This window comes from Anguilla rostrata, chromosome 16, assembly GCF_018555375.3.
Source record: "Anguilla rostrata isolate EN2019 chromosome 16, ASM1855537v3, whole genome shotgun sequence".
Lineage (NCBI taxonomy): Eukaryota > Metazoa > Chordata > Actinopteri > Anguilliformes > Anguillidae > Anguilla > Anguilla rostrata.
Genome location: NC_057948.1, coordinates 26,793,814 through 26,816,728, shown reverse-complemented (window position 1 = coordinate 26,816,728; position 22,915 = coordinate 26,793,814). Strand labels below are relative to the sequence as shown.

Sequence of the window (22,915 nt, the reverse complement as noted above, 5' to 3'; positions counted from 1 at the left end):
TTAAATATGTTCATGGTTAATTTATGATCTGATATCTCACACATTACTATATTGAAATTGTAGAAAACAATTTGAATACAGACAGACAAGTATTTCAGTTCGATTTCTGTCTCTACCTCACAAATCCATGATGTGAATACAGTATTGTGACACACTACCATCTAGTGGGCATATCTCTTTACACCACTGTACAGTACAGTTTCAACTTTTGGGGGTGATGAAAAAGGATTGTGTGTTGTGCGTTTTCCATAAAGTACACCTATAATTTACTTCATCCATTGGAGATGTAGCTATTTTTTCTGCTCTAAGAGGCTATTAATAAAGCTGTAATTGGTTGTCAAACCTTTAAAGACATGCCAGAAGGTGTAATTACATCTATAGTATTTGTTTTTAGCATATTCCATATCCCACTGTTTTCACCTTGTGTAAAACAGTGGAATAATTCCAAAGAAATATATTGATACTGACATTCATAATTTGTGCATATAATTTAAAATAATCATGACCACATTTACCATTCAAGAAATATTTTAGAAAATACTATATTTTTACTGTTATCACCAAGACCTGTTTAATCTGACCAAAATGATCTTTTTCTTTAAGATTCAGTGACAAATGAAAATGATTTTGTGTTTCAGCAAACAGTTAATTATGTTACATAAGCACTGAAAAAATGTCATTTCCTTAGATTTATAAATCAAAGCTGAAGACTTGCATTGTGGGCGCCTGGGGGCCACTATGAAAATATGTAAATTTGTATACTATTTAGCATACATCATTTTTCAACCTGACTGAAGTAAACAAACCCACCTGTATCAATACTCTTCTAATATTTATTTCTCGTTGGTGCTGATAATGTCTGACACTTTTAAGCATCCAATATGACAACTGTTTTTTGGAAGAAAAATATTACAGCTACACAGTTTATGCCATCACATATTTTGATAAATAGCATGTTAGTTGAAATATTACTGCCTGAAAGATTTGCTCATGTTCAACCTTCAATGTGTGATCTCACTGAACTATAAGTGTGCTTATACTTGAACTGCAATATTGTGGCTTTGTGAGCAACATAGTCAAGTGCATTATTTGACACATTTCAGGTTGTACTGTATGTATTTGCAAAAAAGTATTTGTAATGTTATTGTGCGTTTTTCTAATGATGTGTAATATTCTGAAATTCCTCCAATTTTATTGTGCCATTTAAATCTGTATCCAAATCTTCCATGAAAGAATATTTAGAATTGTTCATTATTGCAATGTTTGTCTAAACTTGACAAACATTGCAATGTAATGCACCACTGTATGATCTAACAGTGTTCTGTAGTGTTCTGCCTTTGTCTTTTTACTACACACTTTTCTCTACACAGTTTCTGGTCAAAGTTAATAAATATTTTAAAATGAACCACAAAGTTAAGGAAAAAGATGGATGTACCAAGCACAAATTGAATCATTGGCCCTTGGGGAAAGCACATGACCACACCGAGGGTTTTTCAAGTATACTTACCACCACCACAGTTTATATATGTTGATATATATTTTATATATCAACATTCCTAGTTTCTAACATAGTTCAGTTTTCTTTTGTAATGTTTCTTGAAATGTCATACTACCTGGCAGATGGACAGGTGTGCTTGCTACACAGTACACACATTGATACTGATTGTGTATTAATGCTTAAAATACATTTCAGATGCAGAATATGTTGTAATAAGACAACTCTGATCCTCTGATCAGTTTATATGATACACAACAAAATACAAAGACAAACGATAAAGACAATTGAAAACATTTATTTATAGACAATCAGCGGAATAATTCAACCACCTGATAAATGTCTTCCTGATGCAAACGTATTGGGACAGTTATATAAAATTTGTTGTTTTTCCATCTGTACTAATCAAATTTGTATTTTCACATCAATGAGGAAATCTCTGCATTTATTTCATGTTTTTTTATTTTTAAAAACAGGCATTGAACTTTTACAACAATGCCATTCAATGACTCAAGTCCCCCTATTCCAAGGTATTGATGGCAAAATGATTAGAAGAGCTTACTAAATTGTCAACTTGAGTAACTGCTAAGATAAACCTTTGCCAGAGTGATGGAGAGTTGAAAGTGTGGAGAAATCTCTCACAGTCTGGAGGCAGTCATCAAATGTAAGGGGAATGCAATGAAATATTGACCATGCAAGTCATTACATTAGTCAAAAACATTGTCCCAGTACTTATGCTGGCTTGAAATATGGAGACTTAACACATTGAAAGCATTGCTATTATATAGTTCAATGTTTTCAAAAAACCAACAATACAAATTTGATTAGTACAGAGGAACAAACATCCAAATTGACACAACTGTCCCAGTACTGTTGCATTTAATTATACCTGCTAATTGGCAGTGTAAAATAAGGCAATAGGTTTGAGATCAGGTTTTTGTACACTTGTGCACTGACATTAAAACAGTTATACATTCACTGGTTACAGTTTACATTGTAATATATCTGTATTGTAGCATAGACCCATACAATGTATATTACCCAATAACCACAAGGGTCTGAGCCTGCAGGGCTACTCTCAGGTTAGGTGTCACTCACCATATTCCATATCACTGAGCCAGAGGTACAACCAACAGTCAGAACATTTAAACCATCAGAACAACAAACAGATGATCCATGTACTGCAAAGTCAATGCACCACATAAACATACTTTAATATCACTTCCCCCGTAATTCATAATTTGTTTGACATACTGTTTTTCTCTACCCATTTGTTAAAATATATCAACACTGAAGTGACACTATAAGTATCTTTGCATTATAAGTATTCTTCTTCTTTTTTTAAATTTTTTTATTTTTTTTTACCATTGACTGACAGAAAGGACTAGAAGCTGTCTTTGGGTCTATCTGCCACACAGTGAAAAGAGGCACCTGTCACCTCTTTCATTGTTTTGGTTTCTCTTCCCCTCTATTCTGTTTTGGAAGAGGCTGTCATTGATAGAAGTTCCCTTAGTGGTAGATCCCTCCTACTCAAGAGTGTGATGAGTTTGAGTTGGATGAGGTTATGATTTCATTTCATAGTGTATATTGACTTGACAGATGCCTGAATTCTGGGCAATAAGCATATCTCATATTTGACATATTTGATTACCCATTTAAGAAGCTGGATATTTACTGAAGCACCTTGCTCAATTGTACAATGGCAGAATGTTTCGCCCAGAAATAAAATCTACAGCCTTCTGACTGCAAACCAGATACGCCACACTTCCAATTCCGCCCCCCCCCCCAGAAAAAAAAACTAAATGTATTATTTACATGCTAAGCAGATACTGCTTGTGTACACCACAGAAGAAGTAGAGTCAGTCCAGTACTTTTCAGAACACACTGATCTTGGACTGCACACCTCTACCGTACATTGTGTGTTATTTAGCAGTGTTCCCTCATGAGGTTTTGTGTGATAAAGTTGATAACACAGTGCACAACTGTTTTTTTTCTGTTCATTGTTACTCGATCATCATCACCGGTGAGCATTACAGATGACTGGGTGTCGTAGCAGGTTTGCTGTTAGCCTGACGTCTGCTTTCATTGCGGATGTTCTTGGCTGTGATGCGCGTAGTGGTTTATTTGAGCAGGGTGTTTGGGCAGGCAGAACATTATCTCAGTCAGTGCACTGCACCCTTTCTGTACAAATGTATATGCCTAATACTAATGCAGTGATTGGAAGTGGTCCATCTCCTCACCCAATATTAACTAACAGGTCTGTGAAATCAAGTCTTACAATGCCAGGCATGTGGTGCCAAGTTAATGTGTGCAACAGAATGCCCAATGACTTCAGGAATAAAATAATCCTGGAAAAAAGCTTTGATTATTCAAAATACCATTATACAAGTACTGCACTTATAAAATCAAATATATATTTATATATAATGTTGCAATTTAAAATATGGGATTTATGACTCTATAATACTTAATTATAATAGTGTACATAATAACTGATGCATACAGGGATTCACCTGTCTATGGTGTACAGCAGTGATCAGCTAGGAAGTGCTCTGTTCAGTATCAGTAACAGTTCCAAGTCTTACCTTAGCCTATCTATGTAGGGTGTGATTTTTAAAATCAATTTTTAAATTTAAAATCAAGCATTGATTGCAAACAGTGTAACTTATTTGAAGACACAAAATCCAGAATTTAAGGAATATTTTTCTACATTATGTATGAAATTATATTTATGCTATTATTTTATTTAGGTAACTTTATGCATATCTTGAAAGATTTATTGCAAAGTTTATGAAATGTTTTGAAATATATTCCATATATGTTGGATTTAATATAAAATTATATTGAGTGCATGTATTACTTTGTAGGGGATAGACTACTGAGAAGTTAAATATTTAAATATTTGGTTTGTAATGAATTTCAGGTTGATGTACAAATGCTTTTTTAAGTTTGTGAAACAGGGTTATCTTCCATTTCTGTCCCTTTGCTTCTGCTCAGAAAGTCTTTTTGAATCTGTAAACAGCACAGAGGTGCTCTAATTACATTTTGCATGTTTTATTCAAGGTGAAACCCGGGGGTTGTTTCTGGATAGCTTCCGTAATTTTGTTTCACTGCCGAGCTAAATAAAAACACCCATTTTTTCACTCTAAACTTTCAGCCTCGCTCAGTCCTCAGTACAGGTCTTTGAAAGGCTTGGAGTAGTTAAACATAAGGTAGTCCATGTAGTAGAAGTCATAGGCCCGCTGCCTCTCAGAGGCGTTGAGCTGTGCAAAGTACTGCTGGGTGATGCGAGCGGAGGTGCGCTCTGCCTGGGGGTGCCTGTCTTTGAAGCTGGGGAAGGTGAGGTTTCGGGGAGCGCCGGTCCTTTGCAGGAGGAAGTTGGCCTCCTCCTCTATGGTCTCAAACTTCCCGATGAAGTCGTAGTCCAGCAGGCAGGGGCTGCACAGCTGGTTGACGTGCTCCCAGTGGATGTCCATGCCCACGGGCCGGTGCACGTCCAGCAGGTACTGCATGAACTCCTTGAAGGTCACGCCCGCGCCTGTCCTGAGGGCGGCCTGCGAGGCGTTGGCACGGTATTTGGAGATGATGGGCTTCCCGAAGACCGGGTGGTAGTAGGTGTTGGGGTTCTCGAACTTGTCCCGGAAGGCGGAGACCAGCCGCTGGAAGGGCTCCCGCACAAACAGAACTTTGGTGTAGGACTCCAGCCGCTGGGCGATGCCGCGGTGGTCGAAGCCGTCCAGCCGCTTGAGGTGGTTGCCGTAGTGCACAGCGTCGTGCTTGATCTCGCGGGTGGAGGAGGCCACGCCCCCCAGCACCATCAGAACCCTCTTCCAGTTGGAGCAGCCCGCCTTGGGCACCTCGCAGTACAGCAGCTTGTACTCGTCCTCCACGAAGATGCGTGAGACGTGGTGGGGCGTGACCGTCCGCTTGCTGCTGCTCTTGTACTTGGCGCACACCTCCCGGACCAGTCGCTTGCGGGCCTCCTGGATCAGGGACAGCCGCGCCCAGCTGCTCTTGGGCGGGCCGGCGGAGGAGGAGTTGTTGTGGGCGCGGGCGGCGGGCGTGTTCTTCAGCAGCAGCTTCCTGTGCCTCTTGGTGACGCGCGGGCCGCCCAGGTCCAGTTCCCGGGAGCCGGGGGCGCCAGACTGCTGCGCCCACTCGAAAGCGGGGAACTGCATGGGGGGGATGGGACTGGTGAGCCCGTCCCCACCTGGCCTCCCTCCTGGGCCGGGGTCACCCCTCGCACCCTCTTCAGTACGAGTGCACAGGCCCTGTAAAGCACAGGACAGCTGTCAGCCGTAACACACGGACACATTCAAGGAAAAGGCTTTCGTTCACTATGTCTATGTAGCATTGTCTTTGGAAAAACATTCGGCTGTTAATGACATTGAGATATAAAAAGGAAGTCAGGGAAGATTTATGTAGCTGCATTAGGTAATATTTATTTCCAAAATTCAAGTTATTTATATTGGCCTTTTATAAACTGGGATTTTATGTAACAAGCTATTAACATAAATCTCTGCATTTCTCAGTAATTGCATTTTACCATTTCTCAGGAGCTGTAAGACCTCTTTGATTTTATATTTACTTTCACAGGAAAAACTTCCCGTTTATTTTACTGCATGTTCTTGTCAAAGGAACACTAGTGAAAATGTCAAAGATCACCAGCATCAATAGTCATATTGCATTTGATATTTCAAGAGGCTAAGGCAACACTGCAACATGGTACACATATACACCAGCAGATGGCACCATATAACTTTCACAGAACACTGACCGTCCCTGTGTTTTAAGTTTTACAATACAGACTCTTGTTAATGGGTAATACGTTCAGGCTTGGTAAAGGTATATATAATAAGGGTCTTTAACCTGTATTCTTCACACTGTAAAGATCATCCTAGATGTTTAATTTTAGGCAAAGCTGAAAATAATAATGTAAAGAAAGTATTTTTTTAGGATTGGTGTTGTGCATTTTTTCACTGATGTCTCTGTGGCTTGATTTTAATGAGAATTGTTAAATGAAAATCAGCTGAGTGCTACTTGGAAATGGTGGTTTCACACTTTCTAATAATGATTTTAATTAAAAGTTCTGATAGGGTTGCATGCAGCAGTACAGTGTGCATTACCGCACTGTTCAACCAATGCTTAGTGTCATAGCAACCTTCTGATGTCTAGTGTTTCCTGGAGGGAAGAAGGCATCCTTTGAACTTTCTCTGACCAATTCCTAGTGGGAAGTCGGTTCAGTTCAGCCAGCACAGCAGATGTGCACAGCACATATTAAAATCTCCAGGCATAGGCCAGGCATGGCAATTTCAGTCCTCCTTTTACTCTTCTATCATTCCAGATGGCATCGCTGTTCATAATACAGAGAGGAACTTGAAAAATCAGGTTTTGCCATATAGTAAGTTACCGCAACATGTTCTATTTCAAACCTCCAAGGATATTATACTCAGCAGAGATCTGACTGTTTCCAGGGTGATTGCTATGAAACAATCTTTCCTTACACAGGCTGTGTCAGTGATAGACAGCACTGCCACTCACCTTCATCATCGTCTGCCTGGGAGTCACTCTGAACTTCACACCTGGGGAAATGAAGGTAAAATCAGTGCTCTTGTGACAGATGAGCATGATCCATAAACGTGTTTACGTGATTGAGTCTTCCAAACTCTCAGAGCGGCAACTTCAGATTTACTCCATTCACGAAAGTGACTTTCTAATTAGGCACGGCCCAATGCACTGATGACTATGTAATCTGAAGTGTCAAGGGGGAGTCGAATTTGATAATATACCCATACTCCCTTTTGGGCCAAAATCAATTTTTCATGTAATGTTAGTAATTTGATTAATCAGACAAGTAATATAATCAAGAGGGCAGCGCAGAGAGCAGCACGGGATGGCTTTATCCAGGGAAGCGAGCTCCAGACAGGTTGGCTTATCCCTTTAAGCCTGCTGGGTTATGTTGTCTTCTGCCGGACAGCCGCTGCCCCGAGGTGGTCAGTCCTGCTAATGCGTAATCAGGCCGACAGCTCCCCGTACACCCACCCCGGCGGTGATGAGAATTGTGAAACACCTCAGCCTGAATGGCCTGTCACTTCCAATCTGGCTGGGGAAGTGATAAAAACCTGCAGAGAGGGGCAGGAGATCCAGAGCACCGCTCTCACCACAAACTGATGAAATCAGGAGGGCCATGTCATATTTAAGCTTTGGCACCGGGGGCATCTGAAAAGGCACATTTGGCGGGGAGAGAACAGAGGGATGTGATGTCATTTCCTACCACATGACCTGCAATGCTGTTAGGCACACCAAACGGTAGTTTTGTTATTAGTGTAGATTTTATTTACTGTTAGCCACTATTTAATCAATTAGCAGACAGAGTGGCCTGAAGCCCAGGTGGAAATATCTTCGTTACAAATTTGTATACAGATACCAGTGTTTGGGTGTGTCTGCATGCGAGGGTACAGTGCATGTGTGAAGAAGAATGTCTCTCCATCTCTGAGTACTGAAATTAAATCAGGATCAATTCCAAACTCAATTAATTCAGGTTCTATTAAAAGTAATGTGCACAGATTATGCACAGAAGGATGCATTAAAGCAAAATTATCGGCAGACATTCACAATTCTTCCAAAGGAAATGGCAGTGATGCAGATCACAGAACAAAAAGCTGAATTATGAATTAACCCACTGACACAGAATTTTCTGTACGCAATCTGGCAGTACAGATCAGTGGCCATTAGCTCATTGCCACTCATCGAGTTACATGTAGCGCATTGATCCGCACTCCCATCAAGCTATTTATCGAAAGATCAGAGTGAGTAATTGCCTCCCACTAAGTGCTGCTTCCAGGACGAACCGCATCCTGCATGTTCTGCTGGTCACAGCTCTGGTGAAACGGGCTTCTGTGCCTGATCTCTTCTTCTTCTACTTTGTTTCTTTTTATGGTGATTGACATCTAACTTGGGATGTATGGCCACCATGAGCCTGGTCTCCTGTGTGTTCAGCCTCTTTGTGGCCTGGACATTCAGGTCTAAGTGGTTTGTTTTAGGAGACGTGGCACTAAATCCATGTGGGCTGTGAGGACATGCCAGAGCAGCTGCCAGTCTCCCTACACATCACCACTTTAACCAGCGTCAGTGGTAATGCCCCCTAATGGCAGCAATGAGGGAGATGGCTCACCTTCACCTTCAATAATACCTGATCTCAGCTTCCGTGTGTGAACACCCTAGACAGACCCCTGTATCCCATAAAAAATGAATAACTTACAGAAGGCCTCTTACGCCATTAGGAAGGAAGGAAGTATCCCAGGTAGATTTCAACAAATCAAAATGCCTTTCAACTGAGTGTTTACACATTTCCCTGTTTCAATATAATCCATAGTTCTGTTGCTTCCAGCTGGGAGTATGCTCTGAGTTGATATGAAATGGATTTGGAGTTTTGTACCTGGTTGTACTCCTGGTTCATTTAATACTTGCACCTTTGATGGAGAATACATAAAATCAATATTTGTTGTTGTTTAGTTTAAATTTCTAGCTCTTCACAAGTGTTTACTCTGTTGACTTAGCCCTTGTAGAGTAGGAAAGAGAAACTGTCCGAACTTAGATTTCTGATCAGAACATTGAGTCAGAAGTACTTTTGCCAATAAATAAGGGCACAAAATCTCCTCTCCTCCAAAATGCCTCCAAAAAAAACTACAACCTCTAAACTACATACTGATGACAATGTGCCATTTTAAAGTCATCCTAAGCTGTGTCTTTTGGTGTTTTTCCACTGCATTTTAGACAGAGGATTTTCCACTGCATTTTAGATGAAGATGTTCCATTTTCCAGTAATAGCCCTTGACTTTTCAATGTCTTAGGAGGCTCATGTGAATTTTCAGTTGGGAGCCGTGGTGTTGATGTGCAAGGCAATCTAAGGACACACAGACCTGTATCATTCCTGCACCCATTACAATCTTGCCAAAATCTTATTACTCCTAATGCGGCTTTCCAGTAGACGCAACATCAATATGTTACCCCCCCCACCCCCCCACGCACACGCACAAACACTCACACACACACATCTACACCCACACACACATGCACATACACACGCACACTGCAAAAAACCAAGCAGGGCAGCAGGACAGCAGGACAAAGTAAGGAGTAACGAGCTCGTTAAAAGGACGGATCATGTCTTTGCGTTCTGGGAGAACTTTTGTTAAACGGCAATTCTTACCCAGAGAGCACTGGAGAAAAGCACTGGATAATGATGGTCTGCTCCACCATTCTGCCGCCACTATGGACAGCACTAAGGCAGTTATTCCCTTCGTTAGGCACTTATCTGACAGACCTGAGACCTGAGCTGTTTTCAGACCATTTCCCCAAAGATATGTGCATTACCACCAGTCCGCCCCCTCCCTCCGTCCAGACAGAACTCGAGCAAATTCAGCCTGGCCCTGTACCTGCGACAGAAATGAAAAACACCTGAGAGCAGAGGTACAGCTTTTTAATCTGTCTCTTGTTGATGCTTCAGATGGAAAAGTGAACAAAGGAGAGTTTCCTAATGAAACTTCCTTCGCTGCTGGTTAATGAGATGAGAGGCAATACTGGATTGACTGTAGCGCCTGCAGTGCAGTAGCCTGTGGTTCGAATATGTTCAGATCACCGAGAAATGCTTTACTTTTTTCTTTTTTTTTTACACAATATTATGTCCAGTTGCTTGTAATATTAGCTAATAGCTTTATAAAGAGGGCTCGTTTCTTGTAAGGAAATGCAAAATTAAATGTGAAATGTCCCCCTCTGTGTGAATTACAGTACGATATCTGCCGTATTTAAAATAATGTTTATGTCTGTCAGGATGTAGGAGAAGGTTCTGGATTATGCCTTACTAATAACCCATATTAATGACACATATTGCATAGATGGAACACATTTTTGTGCATATGACTATTGACCTCGGTAGAATTTCACAAATTGGACCAGGCACATTGAGAACTTAAAGCCTAATACATTTCATTAATTAGACAGCAGAAGGAATAGATCTGGAATGGATGTCGATGCAGTCCAGACAGATGTTGGATTTTTCTATTACCACTGAAAAAACATTGCCTTACATTTGAACGGATTCAACGTACTTTAAGCAAGCAGCTCCATCACAGGGTCGTTATTTGTAGATATTTCAATGGGAGGTACAGTATCTGTGTTTGTTGGGCACTTTATAATTCTGTGCATCCGCACCAAAAATGAAAAAAAGCGCTTGAAAGAAGAAGGCTGACTCCCTTTGAACCTGTCAAATAATATCTCGCTTGTCTCTGGAGAAGACCGTGAATAAAAAACAAGGTGTATTAACCCCTTCCGTAGCACCACCATTTTTAACACGAGCCCGAAAATGACATATCCAAAATTCAATGGTTACGATTCTTGAAACCTTATGACTACAGGCATAATCCTGATCTCTACTGAAAGGTAACCCTTGCGAGTTTTTTCCAGGAGTCTTGCTCTAAATATTGCTGAAACAAAGCAAAAATGTCAAGCGCATGTTTTTTGTCATCTAAAATATTTTTTGAGTGTGTACAGATTCTTGTAGCTGTACCCCCATTGTGTTTCTAAGCTGACCAGACACAGCTACAAGAACGCAACGCTGGAAAAATCCTTGTTCAAATTTGATGACACCACCAATAATAAGTTTTCTGCATAGTTTTTTTCTGAGCTAGGTGGGTTTCCAAAAAGGCTGTTTGGAGCCTCCAAAGGACTCTTGGTAACCAAATGATTTTATGGGTCTTCAGAGGTGTAAAATACAACATATTGTATGCTATTGTATGCTCATGAAAGAAGCGTACTGAAATTAGCTCACTTTCCCCCTGCCTGTCACTCACCTCCTTTCTCTCCCTCTCCCTCTCCTTGCTGTCACCTTGCCACCTCTGGCAGCAGTAGGTCTGGAAGATTGTAGAAAACGGCTACATTATCTGTCTAGTTTACTAATCCATTGATTGAGATCCATTGATTGAAGTTAGAAAGGATAGAAAATATACAGTTGACGATTACATACTTTTGCTAAAATTAAAATCTATGGATCCCTCATTACTATGATTAGTCAGTTGAAGAACAGGAAACAATATATTACATTTAATAGAATTAACTCCCCCCAACTCGATATAAAATGTGGAGTTCCCCAAGGCTGTACCCTTGGGCCACTTTTATTCTTATATATATAAATGATTTATTAAGTTTTCAGATATCCTGTTAAATTTTGTTTGCAGATGACACAAGTGTATTCTTTTTTCACTGTGATCTCCAGTATATTATCACAATTGTAAATTATGAACTATACAAGTTTTCTAAATGGTTCAAAATTAACAAATTATCTTGTATGTAAAAGAAAATGTTTAATCCTAGGAAAATTGAAATAAATTCTAAAGAAGTTGATGTACTGTAAAGATCGACAATATTTCAGTTTCCTTAATCTAGATTCTTAGGCATAATAATTGATGACAAACTGTGCTGGAATTCTCATATAAAAAAAGATTTCATCCAAATTTGCCCAACATTCTGGCATTTTAAGCAAATTTGTTACACAAAAAACAACTTGTTAAGTTGTATTATTCTATGGACTTCCCTTACATGAATTACTGCAACATCATTTGGGCCAGTCCTCATGATGCTACACTTCACCATATCCATCTCCTTCAAAAACGTTGGATTTGAATCATATCACAAGTGGGCTACACAGCTCATTCACAACCTCTCTGTAAGAAATGAGCTATACTCAACTTTTATCAAGTAAACATTCTCCACACAGCACGGTTTCTCTTCAAAGCAATTCATAATCAGCTTCCCGCATGTTCAATAGCTTCTTCAGAAGAAATAATAATCTCAAGATGTTAGAGACAGCTTCACTTGCCTCTTACACGAACAACATTCATTCATTTCATAGGCGCTAAAGTTTTTAATGAACTGCTTTCTCATGACTTTGACCCTTCTCCCCATCATTCTTTTTTTGAGAAAAGTCAAATGGCATTCAATTCATAACTGATTTGACTATTGCATAGCTGAACTGTGTAACATTTACAGTGCAATCCATGACACCATGTCTGTCTTGTTAAGGGAGCCACTCGATAAACTCCTCAGGGGTTCGTTGGTCTTCCTTGCACAGCTCCTGATGTCCATAACAACACATTTATAGTTATTTATATTTTTCATACTTTTTATTTCTTGTGCTAATTAAATAAATAAAATAATATACTGACAGGAAATTCTTTAGTATTTCTTAATATGAACACATTTTTCACTTGCATGAGTACCACATTATTTACACCTAAGAAACCTACTTGCTCAACCTCTAGCTCCCATTACACCTGTGCTAATAGGTTAGTTAACATGAATAAATGTTAATAGATTAGTTCATTATTTGTTCAGGTCTGTAAATGCATTAACTAAAGTTAGTCAATAGAATCTTATTGTACAGCATTACAAAATAAATAAATAAATAAATAAATAAATAAATATCCCAGATGGAAATGCAGACGTTTATTTTGTCACTGGAGCTTATCAATTTCCAACAGGCTATGAGGTCAAGAAGCAAAACAAAACAAAAGCAAAGAATAAAAAAACAAAAGATGCTTCACTGTTTCTTTAAACTGATTACCATGGAAACGGCAAGCTGACAGGGGGAAGGATGGGAGCGGGAGAGGGCGTGATGAAATGCCAAAGTAGGAGACTTGGCAGCTTCTGAAATCAGGCATCTGTAAACAAATGTACCTGTCAGCCGCCACACACCAGTTTAGTGAATTATCTTGACAGAAATAGTGGTACAGTAGGCTGTAATTGGTCTTATTGAAATGCAGGAGTGTTTCTGACCTGCCGTAAGAACACTGTGGGGATTCTCCTCGGTTTGCTTCCTTGTTCATGAGTGTGGTAATGGAAGAAACAAAAATGGTTTTCCATATTCGTGTGGTCAGTATGACATAGTGGAGGCATATTAGGACACAGATCGGCTGGGGAAAGCGCAGGCTGGCTGCCTTCCCTGTATTGGTGGATGCACCAGATGGAGAGGAACACTCTGACTGGGAGCTTGCACCTTTGTCAACTACCCACTGCTGTCACAGCACAACTTTGGAAATTCAGAAAAAAAGGACATTTTGCTCAGCAACCTCATGTCCCATATTTAGACAGAATCCACGTCGCACCAGATTTGTATGCTGCCTGTGATTTCGTTAAATTGCCTGAGTCTTAGACAACAAGGACAGTGAGGTACTGCTGCAGTACTCTCCACTGCTTGAGGCGAGATTCCTGGATTGGTCCTACTGGGGCCTAACCCTTGTCCATCCCCACTGTTACTATTTGCTTTGTAACTACCCTCATCAGCACGCAGAATTCTGAAGTCTGAGCACTGTTTGGGGGATAGAGCGAAAACTGAAACATCTGCCCAATGCTTAAACGAATACCTGCTGCGCGCATTGCCTGCAAACTCAGAGCAGTGAGCGTTTTTTTTTTTTTCACTCCATCTGCCGGCTGGATATCCATGAAAAGCAAGAGGGAACCTGACCCTCAGATCTAAGAAGCGATAAGATAAAGCTCCAGTGTGTGGCAGGTGCCGCCGACTCGCAGCTGTTTTCAAAATGGCTGCCTCCCGGGCAAGCTCCCGGATCACCTCTCAAGGACTCGGCGAGGTGGCGGGGATTAAAAAGGGAGGTCTGAGTCACAGGCTGCGCCGGGGAGGAAGGCTCCAAAGGCGCATTGTACTCGGACTGAGTGACCTACCCAGGGGCATCGTTCAGATCGATTACTTGCCAAAACCTTGGGAGATGCATTGATGAATTTGGCGGAAGGTGAACGTGATGTGAGGCTGAAGCGCAGGGCAGGGTATTTACAGAACGAGCGTGCTGCCCGTGGAGCAGAGCGCTCACACAACTCTCTCTCCCAGCTGGCAGACTGAGAAAACATTGATAGCAGGGCTCCCCCCCACCCCCACCTCCTGCCATTTCCCCAGTCTCCTGCCCCAACCATACTGGGCATGATGTCCCTATACAGTGCTTTCTCTCACTAGCCATAATGTCACCCTACCAGCTCTGACAGTCCTCCCCTCCCCTCCCCTCCCCTCACCCCCCACTGGCCTCCTCTCCTAGCTCAGTTGCCCCCCCACCCCCCACCACCACCCCCTTTCCAAACCTGCCACTGCTGGGACAAGCAGCTCATCAGAGCATAACAACATTTACACAGCTCCTCCAGGGCTGCATGCGCTAATGACGGCGGTGCTCGCGAGCCGCGCGGCGGTGTCTCGCTGTCTGAGGCTCTCGCTGCCGGAGAGCTCGCACGTGCGTCAGGTAGGGCCCGTCTGCCCGTCTGCCAGTCCCCAGAGACCGCTGTCATCTGAAGATGTGAATCCCGCTTGTTTTCTTCCTCTGTATTTATTTCTTTATTTACATCGTTATGTTTTCCCGCGGCCTGGAAATCTACTGCCACACCAACAATAAACACAAGGCAAAATGAGCGATGCAAAAAAAGTTTACAATGTAATGACCTCAAAACCCATACGCTGCTCTGCTCGTCCGTATCACGTATTCCTCCCTGCAAGCCACATCCACTTCCTCGTCATTCCATAAGTTTCAGTTGTTTGATTTAGAATTTAGAATGTTCCTTTGTTTCCTCTCATGATTAGAATGCTTTCCCCCTTCCTCAGCGTCAGCCAGGGGCGGGGACAGTGCCTGTCGGCTCCGCGGCTGATAATTTGACATGGATTGGTGTGGACGTGTGGTAATTGGAACAAAATGAATCTGCCACCCGCGACGCAGAAGGATTACTCTTAGGCAAAGCGCATTACAGATTTCAAAGAAAGCTTGTTTATAGAGGAAGAAGGTTAATGAAACAAATAAGACGTCTGGCCTTTTGTCAAAATCAAATAGTATCTGAGGCATAGGAGGAATGAGCTGCTAGAGACTCTAAGTATGATTTGGTAAAATATAAACCTGAAGGCTACTGCAGGTTTAATGATGCCTGCTCAGAGATGAATTATGTTTTTTTATAAAATAGATGGCCCAGATGCACTCTAAATGCAATAGTTTAGCGGTCATTGAAATAAATGAAAAAAGCATGTAAGGACTGAATTGCAAAACCTTTTTTACTTTGCTGGGTACAGTTGGACAAAGCATTTTAGAAGCATGTCAAAACTTGTTTCTAATGAGCAGAATATGGTGTTTGTTTTAAACAGAACTTGAATGCAGCAATATTAAATGAATACTCTTAAATCAGATCTCTCAAATTCCTAATATTTATTTTTTTCTCTGATAAATGGGCATATTGTACTTTAGGAAAACATTTTAGTACAAAATGCACAGACAAATTGAGGAGTGATGCATGTCCTTATGATCGGCACTGCTTGTTCAATTTAGTGCTTTATGTTTCATACCTGGAAAAATACAATCGTACTTTCATTCATTTCCTTAATACAATTCCCAGACTCTGTGGTCCAAGTTGATTGCTTTCATGTCGTATAATTGCAAATGCTCTGCAACTGCAAGTTCACACACCCTTGACCAACAACGGAAGATATCAGATAGTGTAATTGATAAGATAGATGATGTTTTGTGAAAAACTGTATGCTTCTCGTTTGGTGTTTTCATTAAGTGACTACTGCAAAACATGTTGAGTTCACTGACAGCAAATTGTGTTTGACCATCTTGTCTCATTTTTGTTTGACTTGCATCATAGTTATGATGCTTGATATCACCGTTTTTGTTTTTGAAAACCAAAAACAAACCGAATTGAATGCTGTTTGGGTATTTTTGGTGTTATATATGGTATGTAGTATTGTCGTTCATTTTTAGTTTTTAATCTGAGCTGCACTAAGACAAATTACAATCAATGTTTGTGCTGACATGGCAAAGTATTGAACTTGAAGTTGAATCAAGCTGCAGGTGGGAAAGGCCCCTAACATTTCCTAGAGAATCAAAAAGCATTTGTGCTCTGCCTTCTCCTTTATGCTCACATTCCTGGCACAGTTTTCCACATTGTCCCTTTTCACACGTGTTTCCATACCTACACTAGTGGAGCCCAAGCTAGCGGCACGGACATGGCGTGGGCATGCATTAGCTCAGTGGTGTTTGTGGGGGCGGCAGCTTAAAAGAATAAAGGCATTTTTTATAATGGCTTTTGGAAACTGCTAATAGCTAATAGCTGTGGCAAATAGCTGTGGCAAATGGCTCAGGACAATTGAATTAGACTGACATCAGTGACAAGCGGCCTAAAATACAAAGGCATGGCAGGGGGAACTTCAGCTCTGCATGCTGGGGAATTGTGTTCTGGGGACTTGGTGTGGGCTGTCAAATGGGAAGTAATTACAGCACAGCTGAAGGGGCTGGAGATGTTTATATGAATGACAGCATCTGCCACACCCTCCTGCTGTCACACAGGAAATCCTTTTGCAAAGGAAAATGTTTCAAATGCCCAGGTGACACATGCAATTAAAGCAGCTGTCTGGTCAGTAAGTAGTGCCATCGGAAAAAGTGTTTCGTTTAATAGTGGGTAATAATTTGTACAAAAGAATGTTTAATGGCAGGGTTATGCTCTTGGATCACGGCTATGCAGAAACAAATTGTGTGTCCAAGCAATTGATTTGCCATTATTTACTGCTGCCAGGTACTGTATGCGTCGTCATCCTTCATGAGACCACCCTCGAGCCGTTGTCTTGTGCACTGTGGTTTTAATTCAGTATGGTCTGTGTTTAATGTCATATCTTTTTTTTTTTTTGCCACCACCAAGTCCATTTCAAGGCTCCGGGAGGTAATAGAATACATCTCTTTTCTTTTCGGAGCTGACGGGCCCAATATTGCGTAAAAAACAGGCTTTGCTGATGGCTGTTTTTGCAGTGAAATGGAGCTTGCAGGCCGACGCAATACGGGGACAGGGTAGGAGCTGAGAGCTTGTCAGAAGGCCAGCTGTATTTCTGCATGAGATTTCCCTCAGGAGAAATGCCTTCTCTTCTCTGAGAGATGACAGCGGAGTCCTGACAGTGCTTTTGTACGTGTCTGAGAGAAAAGGGCTGCAAAGTACATCACGGAAGGCTGCCTGCTCTGCAAAGCGTCGGCTCGTTCTTTTGCACACATCAAATTAATAATGTATGAATGCGTCGAAAGTTTGCATTATCATGAACAACAACTGGCGATGTGAGATTCGGTACGATAGCGAGGGAGCTTTTTTTTTATTTTTATTTTTTCAAAATTTCAACATTGGCAGAAAAAACCTGACCCTGCAGTCATGCCTGCGTAAAAATAAGAGCCTATTACTTCTCAGTGCCTCTCTTCCCGCGAAGACGAGTCAGAAGGGGTTCTGAGGCGGTTGGTGGGGGAAATGTCATGTTATGTCGACTGTACCATTAATCTCTCCTTTATCTGTCTGCGGGGACCTGTCTGCCCAGGTGCCACTCCCCAAAGTTAACAGCGAGCCGGCCGGAGGTCAGATCATAGGCGGAGGCGCCGGCGACGGGGGGTGATTGACGTCCCCGCTGACGTTCCGCAGCAGCTGGTCGAGATAAGAGCGCGGAAGGCGCTAGCCGCTCCCGCGGAAGGTGACCAGCTAAAGACAGACACGTGGGTGTGCGCGGCTCTCAGTCAAGCTCCTCCTAAGTGACAGGAAGGAAATATTAATGGCGACCACTTAACGCCGTATTAGGCCTGCCACCTCAGCACCTCCTCGCTCCCGCAGATATATGGCAGAAGCTACGGAGGTAATGAATAAATGACATGCTTCACTGTATTCCTGAAATAATATTGCGCTACATGTCTTTCCTGGGTCGGGGGGGTGTAAAGATTAGAATATTAATAGAAGGCCGTCCCTCCATCCTCTGGCCATAACTAAACAGCAACCTGCTGTTTGTCAGGTAAATATTTGTGAGCTCCATCATATGAGAGCAGAGATCCTGAACTGACAGGTGTTATCTGTCTGAACGCTAAAGAGATAGATGGGCCTATATCTTCTCAGTCCTGGCGAAACATCTGGGGCCATATGTGATCAAAATAAAGATTTTCTAGGCCGTCTGGGTAGTGTAGAGATATAAGCACTCGCCTACCACCGCAGAGACCCGGGTTCAATCCCCGGCAGTGGTACTTCCCGCTTGGTCAGACATTCACAGTTGGCAGTGTTCACAGGTGGGAAGCCGGTGAGGGTATGACTCCTGATCGTTGCATTAGCGACTCCTACTGGTTGGCTGGGGCACCTGTTCAGCAAGGAGGGGATCTGGGGGAGATAGCGTGAACCTCCGCACGCGTTACGCTCTCCCAGTAAAACTCCTCTGTCAGGTGAGAAGAAGCGGCTAGCGACTCCACATGTATCGGAGAAGGCATATGGCAGTCTACACCCTCCCCAGACTGACAGAGACATTGACCAGGACCGTGATACACACGGGGAATTGGTATAACGACTAAATTGGGGAGAAATGGCAAATGGCAAAAAAAAGGATTTTTTGATTAAAAATTAGAGCTCAAATATTGTGGCAGGCAGTCCCTCTGGCTGAGCTAAACTTTCTTTCTCAAGTGAAAAAACAAACTTTATCATTTACAAGATGTATAATTTGTGACAGGGGGCTGTCCAAGTCTTGAATTAAATTCAAAAACTCAACTTTATGAGAAGCAATCAAATCGACAGGAAGTACCACTTTGAATTTCCAGTCTCTCAAAAGTTTATGTGTCAACATTAATAATCCGATCGCAAAATGTCGAATTGAGAATTGAGCTAATTAACAAGTGAATAGCAGAGGTAGGGCCATAAAGAAACAGGGGGGCCTGCAGGAATTCACATTAATATTCCTACTCCAGCTGCAGGGTTGTTAATTCTGCAGGAGAGTAATTCATCGGTGGCCCTCCCTGGTCCCGGAAAGCCCAGGGGACGTGCTGGTTTTTGTTGTTACTCAGTAATTCATTGGCTAATTAATGCAGTTGTTTATGCCATTAACTCGCCTCACCTAGCTGCAGTGCCACAAGAGTGCCAGATTTGCTCTGTGGGGCACATCTGCAGAAAGGAAGGAAATTACATTTTTTCCCCTCTACTTCTGAATTTACGCCTTGGGATGATTGCCACGGATCATAAAAACAGGACCTTGATTTAGAAAGGAAATGTTTATGTGGACTTCTGCCTCTCGGGTGACTCTGCAGCCAGCCTCCTGGCCTTTGTGGATGGTATACACAGATATGAGTGATTATTCATATGGATCTGAAACAAGGGTGCAACTTTAGTTTAAATATCGGTGGGGTTGACATGCATAGACCTTGAGAACTTCAGCCCTATAGCGCAGTCTGGGGGCATGACGCCCTGGAAAAAAATTATTTAAAAGAACAGCTGTGACATTATAATGTCTAGTTAATTCTATGGGGAAAATACTGTACTTCAGACTACTGATCAGTATATCCAAATCACAACATGAAATCCCCATCTTTATTATATGAAATTATTTTTCTCATCATTGTGCTATATTAATATTTTGGCTCATTTTGTAATATTGGTGGGGGTTGGGGGGTTGTAAATTACACCCTTGATGTGAAATAAATTTGCTGAATGTGCAATTTCTATTGCAAAGGAGAGATAGAAAGATCATGTAGTTAAAGAGTTGACAGTTCTTCTCAATATCAGTTTTGGTCCAAAGTCTATTTTCAGTATGTCACATTTTAGTATGTATGCATCAGGGATGTCCATGAGACCTGCCTTGTATGGAGTCTGTATGTGTCAGCCCAGCAAACCTGATTAACATGCACGGCCTGTCTTACTGAGATATGAGCCCTGTCTGTAACACGGGGGGAAATAAACATTTGCCCTTGCTAAATAAAACGAGACAGAACATTCTGTAAGCTAATTATTGTGCCTTGCATAAGCTCACCTCAACGGTGCACTCAATGTTGGTCCAGTGGGTCTCCTCCCTTCATAGTGAGCCTAAAAACTCTGCTGCCACTAATGATTAAAGGAGGGACCTCAGCTGCTAATTGACCTTAATTACAAATGAATCCTGGAAAGGATGATTTATTGCTGTACTGTATACACTGTGGCGGACACTGTGCGTTGAATCAATGATGTGACTGAATTGAATCAGTGACGTACCAATTTGCAAGGAATCAATTTGTGAAAATTTTACATTCAGCCACTCTGATTTTATTCTCAGCATAAGTATAGAAGTCCTATAGACTTTTTAAAAATGCAGACAGCAGGGAAATTCAATTTGAGAACAGAGCAGAGGGGAAAAAGTCTAGATTTGAGTTAAATCTCCTATGCAGTTCCCCTTTGGAAAAAGGTATCATGGTACAGAATGTTATGAGAGTCTTTGTGAACTGCAGATGATGAGCAAAGTCATTCTGAGTCGACAGAAGCCTGTACAGTTCTAGCCAATCACTGCATTTCCCGCTTTTCTGCTCTCCCTGATGTCTTTCTACCCTGGGGCTCAGGATGTATAATGAACTGTAAATTCACACTGTTTGCAATTCCCTGTAATTTGTTCACATTTCCTTTCGTGTGGAAACCCTTAGAATGACACGGTGGATTTTTGTCAACTGTGAAAACATTAACAACTGGGACCATTAATATTTGGGACCATATTATAATATAAATGTTAATAAAATGTTAATATATTTCTATAATATGATAAAATAATCTCTAAATTTACATACCTATTTATGTTAAGTTATAATGTAGGCAAGGAAAGAGGATTGTGATTTTCTTATTTTTGTTTTGAGTCAAAACATACCTAATGTCCTTTCAAAAGTAAAGCGATATGAGAGAGACATCTAAATTAGAATAAATTCTGGTTGACAAAAAAAACTCAAGTTGTGTTACATTTACAAAAAATATAAATATCTCCAAGGAATAAAAATCCCTGCCAGCATTGCCTTTTGCCTCTGAATTCATGCTTGCAGGGTAGGTCAGCTGTGTATTGATGCTGTTGGAGTTCTGGGAGTGTTGGAGTCGGGCTGAAAGAAGCCTTAACTGAGGAACTGATCTGGTGACCAATGCTGGGCACGTCGCGCATGAAACTAGACTCTGTGTGTGCCACAGCAGTCCTCCTACCGTCATCAGCAGGAGCCTGACACTGGGGTTTATCGGTGTGAATCTGATAGCAGTGTTTGCTGCTTATCTGGCACAGTGTACTAGTGAAACCCTTTGCCTCTGACATTTTCCTGTTATGCTGGGGGTTAATCCCTCACCATGCAGGGGATCATTTATCTCACTATGCCCGGGATTAGTATTTCACCACGTGGGGGTTGAGTTTTTTTGGGGGGGATAATCCCTTCATTAAGGTGGAGGGTCCTTTACTCTGTGTTTGGGGGTAGTTCTATGTACACTGTACAGGAAAACAACTCCAGTCAAAAGGTTTTGCAGCTTTCCGTCCAAAACAAATTTTTAATTAGACAACTTTTCCACACTGGCATTTGTTCCACTAGAAGTCAATTAACATTACATTATCGTAATGTATGAATGTTTTTGAGAAACTGAAAAAATGCACAAAGATGCATTGAAGAATGGCAGAAAGAGTAAGTGTTATAGAGATCAGAGCTTCTCCTACCACACTGATCTGCTGCTCCAAACTCTTTTAAGGAAGGAGTTAAAAATTTGGAAGTCGACTGTGAACATTAATTTATTTTCCTTTCTGTATAAATCAGCTTTACAGAAGTGATCAGTTGTGGTGATGTATGTCCGATTAGCCGCTCTGGCTCAGTTAGCAGTATCAGCAGGTTAAGAATGCGTGATTAAGTGACAAAAGTAGAATAACGTGAGTGAAACGAGTAAAACCTAGACTGTGCCCATTAATCAGTTATTCTAAAGGGCTGACAAAATAAAGGGATTTTCTAACATTTTTATTTATAAGTGGAGGGAGTCGGTAACATTTCCGATGTGTCATACAAACAGGAATTTATGCGAGTCTCACTTCTACGTGGAGAGGAGAACAATATGTACGCATATGCTATGAGTAGATGTGATAGATGGAGCCATCTATTAGAGAGAATTCAAAACACCATCTGTTTGCACACACTGCTATAGCCTTTCTGATAAAGATAAACACTTACTGTAAGAGCAACGATAAATGCTCACCACAATAATGAACATGACAGAATTGTGGTCAATTCCATTAACCTGCTGAACGCAGCCGTAAACTTGCCTCGACCCTCAGACTTATCGTTTTCCTAACCCTAACCCTAAGTTGAGCCCTAAAACGTAATTGAAGCCACAGGAACTCTTGAAAACACGTGATTACTCATTTAAAATTGTGGAAAAACTAAGTCAAGACTGTGAATTCCATAGTACAAATGCTAAAAAATATATTTGAGGCCTTAAAAAAAAATGTTATACCTGAAAAAATATGTATATATTCCATATCTTGTTATGGTCATAAGTACCTATACTAGTATATGCAAAATTTTTGGCTCGTCCAAAATCAAAAAAGAACCAATGTCCCAACCTTTCTTTAACCTG

The 22,915-nt window shown here is 41.3% G+C and overlaps 1 protein-coding gene across 1 annotated transcript in view; it reads right to left on the bottom strand.

Moving 5' to 3' along the window:
* Positions 1–1,777: 1,777 nt before the first annotated feature.
* The window catches only part of LOC135241719 (carbohydrate sulfotransferase 8-like), a 122,041-nt gene continuing 100,903 nt past the window's right edge, over positions 1,778–22,915 (bottom strand). The window contains exons 3-4 of the mRNA XM_064312326.1: positions 7,037–7,077; positions 1,778–5,766 (exon numbers count right to left, since the gene is read on the bottom strand). Coding sequence (XP_064168396.1) covers positions 4,666–5,766; positions 7,037–7,077 — 1,142 coding nt within the window. The 3' untranslated portion in view covers positions 1,778–4,665. The remainder of the gene's footprint in view (positions 5,767–7,036; positions 7,078–22,915) is intronic.